This window comes from Acyrthosiphon pisum, chromosome A2 (assembly GCF_005508785.2).
Source record: "Acyrthosiphon pisum isolate AL4f chromosome A2, pea_aphid_22Mar2018_4r6ur, whole genome shotgun sequence".
NCBI lineage: Eukaryota > Metazoa > Arthropoda > Insecta > Hemiptera > Aphididae > Acyrthosiphon > Acyrthosiphon pisum.
This window is the reverse complement of record NC_042495.1, coordinates 77,489,187-77,495,848: the sequence shown is the minus strand read 5'-3', so window position 1 is coordinate 77,495,848 and position 6,662 is coordinate 77,489,187. Positions and strand designations below refer to the sequence as shown.

The following is a 6,662-nucleotide window of genomic DNA, read 5'->3' as shown; positions in this document are numbered from 1 at the left end:
GACGGTACGAATAATAAATCAACCCTCCCCCCCGTAACTACGCCTCTGTTTCTAGATACCTATGATGATTATGAAAATATAATTATGAAATCAAATTAATATTTGACTCCCAATATTTCATTATAAGAAAATAATATAAAAAAATATTTAAAATATTGAAATTATTGAACGGTAAGATACGGTAGGTTCATGATTCTAATTTATTATCAAAACATTTACAACTAAAAACTATATGGTTATAATAACCCTGCAGGGGATGCCATGGCATACCCGGCATCCCCCCTGCGCACGCCTATGCCAGTATCTACAGCCACTCCAGAGAGATCTTTTTCAACCTTTTTAAGGTTGAAAAGTTATCTAAGATCAACTATCAATGAATTAATGTATTTTAGGAAATATTTTTATAAATTATAAAATTTATCTTATAACATAACTATATTAGATTCTGAGCGTAGCAATGAAGCTAGTGGTTCGTCAAAATACGTCTCGGTATCTTAAATACGTCAATGCAATGGACTACTACTGCGGTCCTCTTGTGAGTGTTAAAGTATATTATACTGTTAAAACATAATCCGTCTTATTTATATTAGCTACATATTATTAAAACAAATAACGCAATCACGGGTAGAACAATTTCTAACCCAGTACTGAAAATGCAAAGGTGGGCAAAATTTAAGTTAAGTTAAAAAGTTTTTTTTGTTTTTAGCTTATTAACTTATTTAGTTAAAATTTCAAACGTAAATAAAATACCTAGATGTTAGGTATATAGAATACCATTTATACTAATATTAAATATTAATAATAAATAAAATAATAAATTATAATTTTCTGGTAACGATGTTGAAAAAAATTAAGTAGTAAATTATTTACTGGATTGTTGGAAAATGTTGAGTAAAATAACGTTATTATTCTAAATAACGATAAATACAAATCTTGGATAACGTTTTAATTTTGAATAACGATAAACTCAACATTTTGTAACTTTTTAATTGTAAATAACGTAAAACGGCATTTTTTTTTTTCAAATGCAAACCCTACTTATTTGTCAACATTAGATTTGTTTTGCCTTGTATGTTCTCTGAACCGCTAGATTTTTGCACATTCAAAATTGGCCATCTATAGTAGCATTGGATTATTATTTTATATAACTAATATAAAAATGAATTTTTCTTCCTGTGTTCGCCATACAGACTAGAGTACTAGACCATCTGGACCGATTTTCACGCAGTTTTTTGGAAAAAGCTAGGGCCACGTTGTTCGGAGAAGTTATTGAAATACTGGATCTGACCAGTAAAATTATTAGCACACTTAACCAGTAGTTTGTGATGAACTCAAAATAAGATTTATATTTATTTTTAATTACTTAGCAATCTAACGATAACATACCACAATTTAAGATGTATATCTTAAATCGTGATATTTTCCGGGAAAACTGTTCACGTATCTCGTATTCTTGTCCGTCGGTCGTCACACGCCACTACGCCAGTGTACACTTTAACATCAGCTGTAACTGCAACTGTAACTTACTGTTGTAGTGTGGTCTGTGTCCTGTGGTACCTTGCAAGTTTTGTATTTTGTAATTTTCAGTGGCGTAGCCAGGGAGGCTAAAGGGGCTAAGCTCCCCGATTCACTGTGTTGTCCTTAGAATCTTATCAAGATTAATAAAAGTTTAAATAAAATACATATTGTATTTGTATACATAGCCCGAGGACCCATACAAAATACTTTGCTACGCCACTGGTAATTTGTACAAAATACAAAATACAAAATATAATTACTATTTTTTTAAAATGTAATTTCTATGGAGTTACGTGCTATTTATATAAATTATGGCCTTGTATGAATGAATGTGGAGTGTATGACAAACCTTATAAGTTATAATATTATAGGGGCTAGCTTAGTAAATTTATTTTCTATTCCGTAGTAATATATTAACAATATTATTAAAGATCTCAATAATGTATGTTATAACTAGAACATAAAAAGAGCTCAGATACAAAAATAAAATATTATTAAAATGAATTATGGCATAATAATATGAGTAAACTCTAAAATATTAAAATAATAATATTATTATTGTCAATTATATTATTTTATAATTTCGGTTGAGTGGTTTTGAAAAGACATAGCTTTTGATGACACCCCCCTTCCATTAATAATAATAACAGAAACAAAAATGAATGAGAGGTGCGTCGTAGTGTGATACAATTATACAAATCACAAACATACAATTTAGGTACCACTTGCAAAGTTGACGGATATAATAAAATGTTTAAAATAGGTAGGCTATAGGGGCGTTGAGCCGTAGACAAATTAAATTAAATATAAATTATGATTTCGCGATTTCCGGAAAACTAGTAAATATAGCCACAGATTACAATATTCGTTACTAATTTAGGTATAATAATACCGATTGGGAAGTTTGTGGCAAAAAATACTAGGTATAATTAGTTATTAGTATTTGATATTTTGGCCACGACTGTCAATACGTTTTGTTGATACCATGTCTATATTTTATATTGCTATTGGCTATATTTGGATTTATTTTATATACTATACAGGGTGTTTCAGGTTTCTGAAATGGATGAGGTAACTAGTATGTCAAAATCATTTTTTCTATGCGTTTAAGTAATCTTAGAGTAAAGTCACCTATTACAAAAAAGATAGAGAATAATATTTTTGAGGGAATGACATATCGATTTTATATTTTATTATTATTTGACTTTGTATTCGACTTTCAAAATAAATAAAAAAATGTTGTAAATTTAAATTATGTTTAAATTGTTTTGAGACAATATTTAGACAAATCGATATGTCATTCCCTCAAAAGTATTATTCTCTATCTTTTTTGTCATGGGTGACTTTACTCTAATATTACTTAAGCACATAAAAAAAATGATTTTGCGTAAATGCATTTTGTCTATGTTGCGTGTGAGCCAGAGAGAGAAAACAAATAGTGCGCTGAAAGCCTCTTAAATGTAAAAATAAATGGTCTAGTTGTATTTTTTCCAAAATTCTCATGCGAATCGAGGTGTCACATCATTTTCGCCCTTGTCACGCGTTTTTAACGCTCGAATCGCCGACTAAAAAAAAATGGTGCTTAGCACATTGATTTGTATGAGAACACTATATACAAGATAAACAGTGGTGATATTTATTTGTTGTTATTTAAAATACATGATTAATTAATGAATTATTTTACATTGTTAACTAATAAAAATTATAAAATAATAACAAAATTAGGGTTAACAAGGTTTTAAATGATCAAATTAATTTAATTTACTTACTAATTAAAAATAATAGTATATGTATGTATTATTAATTAAAATTATACAATTTATAAGTCCCCCTATCAAAATATTGAAGATCTGCTATTACGATGTATGGGTATATACAGCCGTGAAGACTGAGTATTGAAGTAAAATAGCAGGTACGAAATCATGCTTAAACTTATCAACTTGTAATGTACCTAAATTCGAAAAACACAAGTGTACAAATATGTTACATATATTATATACGATTTTATGAAGTTGACAGATGAAATTGATATAGAAGTGGAATACCGTTCATTATATCGAGTTTACCAACCAGTGTATGACGAAACTATTGAAACTGGAGTAACTGTACCTTTAAAATTAAATGAAGTAGGTATTGAAGTTCACGAGACGTGCTTTTTTCGTATCCAAATTTATATACTTTGTATACAATTTTTTATACACTTCCAGTCAGCAGTGCAACATGCCTTCGCTCAACTATAACTGAAGACCGGCTATCAAATTTGGCCATATTGAGCATCGAAAGCAACATAGCTCAAACGCCTGAAACCATTTATTTTGATAACGTAATAAGCACATTTGCACTTATGAAAAAGCGCAGAAAATTATTGTAATGTTCTAGTTCTTAACTATTATTTTCATGTAGGTATTATAAAATATAAATTGTATAAATGTATTATTTTTGACTTTTTTATTGTATAGAATTTAGAACCACCTTCTATATCTCTTGTGAAAATGAAATCGGTCATTGAAAACTAAAATAAAATAAATATACTACAAATATACGTATAAAAATAAAATAATAAATATGTATAATCCTTTCTAATGATTTAATTATGTCAGGTAAATTTTTTAATTAAATATACATTTTAATGCAACAAATAACAATTAATTAATTAATATAGCTTTAATACTAAAGCTTGTAAGTAAATTTTACAATTATTACTATATTATCATGTAATATAGTTATATTGAATGTTGGTATCAAAATGTGATGTAAATAACTAATAATAGGTAAATCTCGAGCGCATTGGGCGACTTTGTAATACCTAGTTGGTTGAAGTTTCTACAGTCTACCCACTACACAGTGACCTCTCGTAAGTAAGGCAGACCCACAGTTTTAAAATCTTGGGTACGTCACTACCGTCGTGTGTATTTTTATTTTATTTTTCAATCTCATTTGTTTTTGTAGTTTCTCTATTGGATCTGTCTTGTTCATGAAGACTATAGAACTCATAGAAAAAAGATTAGAACTTCTAGAATTCTTGAGTGATCAGAACTCTTATGAGTTATGTGAGATGTCTGTCTTCATCACGAAACATATATGGATATAAAGATGTATCGATAGATATAATATATAATGTATTTAGTTTATTGTTTCTCCTGAACAATTTCAAAAACTTGAGATAAGAGGTATTAGCATGAGGGTCGCGATATGGTTCTTCGTGGTTTTGTACTTTTGTCAATTTAAAGTGATAAACTGATAACACAGATGACAGTATAAAAATATAAACTGTGGTGATAACATGTTTTTGCTAACTGTTAACAAAATCACAGATGTGATAATATTATCGACTGAATTTTTTCTCTTACGCCATTAACTATAATTAACTATGCCTTCACACTTCACACTAGGGATTGCAGTAATTTTTGACAGATCGTTAATTCCTTAAATATACTCGTGCGAACGTTTGTTTTTCAATTACAAATATGCATGCTTGTAAGTTCGAATCGATTAAGTGTTGACACTTGACGGTCACAGCCTCACAGGATTCAACCATGGCTACCGGTCAGTAAATTATTAATATAAATAACATGTACCTATATACTTGATTCGTTAATTTTTGCGTTAGTGTCTTGGGAACTTATTTGGTTGAAACATACGAATGTGGTGAAGGAAAGATGTTCTACTTATTGTTTCATGATTTTTCATAAATAATATCAATGAAACAATAACATGATGAGTTATGAGTACAGTACCTAAATTAGTGATATTATTCTAGGAGATTAGTATTTTATCTGGGTACAAATAATAAAACTAGTAATATTTTGGATATGCAATTAGAATTTTAAATTAAAACTGAACATTGATAGTTGTCATTTGCTTTGATAGTGTTAATTTTTAAGCTTTTCAAATGTTATTAAGACTGTTTACTTATATAGAGGTGAATCCTCCAAATGTCCAAGGGCTGTTAATATTCCCTGGGAAATGTTGCCAAATTTTTTTTTGTTTATTTAATGTTAATGTTATTAATTTAAACCAGACTTATTACTTATTATTATATTTTTTTGTGATGACTGATTGTTTTTTATTATCAATATTGACACATTACTATTTAAGTGATAATTCCTTAAAAATTACATAGGTTTTGATCACAGTTATGTCTATGAAAATGTGTTATTAATTTAATATCTATTATTTATTTAATGTTATTGTTTTATGTTGAAATACCAGGAACGACTAGAAATAAGGTGGCACTTGCACCTGGTCATTCTCTGATGGATTGGATTCGTTTAGGCAACTCTGGAAGTGACTTAACTGGAGTTGGTGGTAAAATGTTATCTATTTCAAAATCAGAATTAGCCAAGCACAATAAACGGACAGATGCTTGGTTGGCTATTCGTGGTACAGTTTACAATGTCACCCAGTACATGGACTTCCATCCTGGCGGTGTTGATGAATTAGTAAGAGGAATTGGCACAGACGCTACCAAATTGTTTTCAGAGGTAACTAAAGACCTATACTAACAGACAATTTAATTGTTGTTAACTGTTAACAAATTGTTTACGAAAGATTGTGAACAACAGATACATGCTTGGGTGAATTACGAATCAATACTTCAGAAGTGTGTGGTTGGCCGATTAGTAAATGAAGAATTGTTTAAATTGCCTGATATTTTGAAAGCGGCTACAGATGTCTCCGAAAATGATTTGAACATGGACTGGTTTCAACAACTTGGCTTCTTATGTTTTGTATTTTATACTAAGACACCATATCCTGAGGTACTTAAATTTTCATAACAGTTAGACATATTTTTATTTAAAAGTTATGGCACCCATCAATTACTTGTTTAATTATATATTAGATTCTGAGTGGAACGATGAATGTATTGATTTTACAATGATGTGTGTTTTTTTTTTTTTGTGTCTGTCATCACCTTTTAGGACAGTAAAAGTGCTTGGATTTTCTTCAACAGTACCTTTTCTGATAGGAAAGTGAATCTAGTTGGTACTTTGGGGGGTCAAAAGTAAAATTTTTCCAATAGTTTTCAAATGCGCCCTGAAAAACAAAGAAAAATTAAGGAAAAACGGGAATTTTTACGCAAAATCTGTTATCGAGAAAATTGATTTTGGTTTTGGTGTAACTTTAAAACGAATGACTGTAGA

The 6,662-nt window shown here is 29.4% G+C and overlaps 1 protein-coding gene across 1 annotated transcript in view; it reads left to right on the top strand.

Annotated features, from left to right (window-relative positions):
• The first annotated feature begins 4,846 nt into the window (after positions 1–4,846).
• The window catches only part of LOC100161524 (cytochrome b5 reductase 4), a 5,190-nt gene continuing 3,374 nt past the window's right edge, over positions 4,847–6,662 (top strand). Inside the window, exons 1-3 of the mRNA XM_001948299.5 lie at positions 4,847–5,064; positions 5,731–6,002; positions 6,084–6,278. Of these exons, the coding sequence (XP_001948334.1) occupies positions 5,055–5,064; positions 5,731–6,002; positions 6,084–6,278 (477 nt within the window). The 5' untranslated portion in view covers positions 4,847–5,054. The remainder of the gene's footprint in view (positions 5,065–5,730; positions 6,003–6,083; positions 6,279–6,662) is intronic.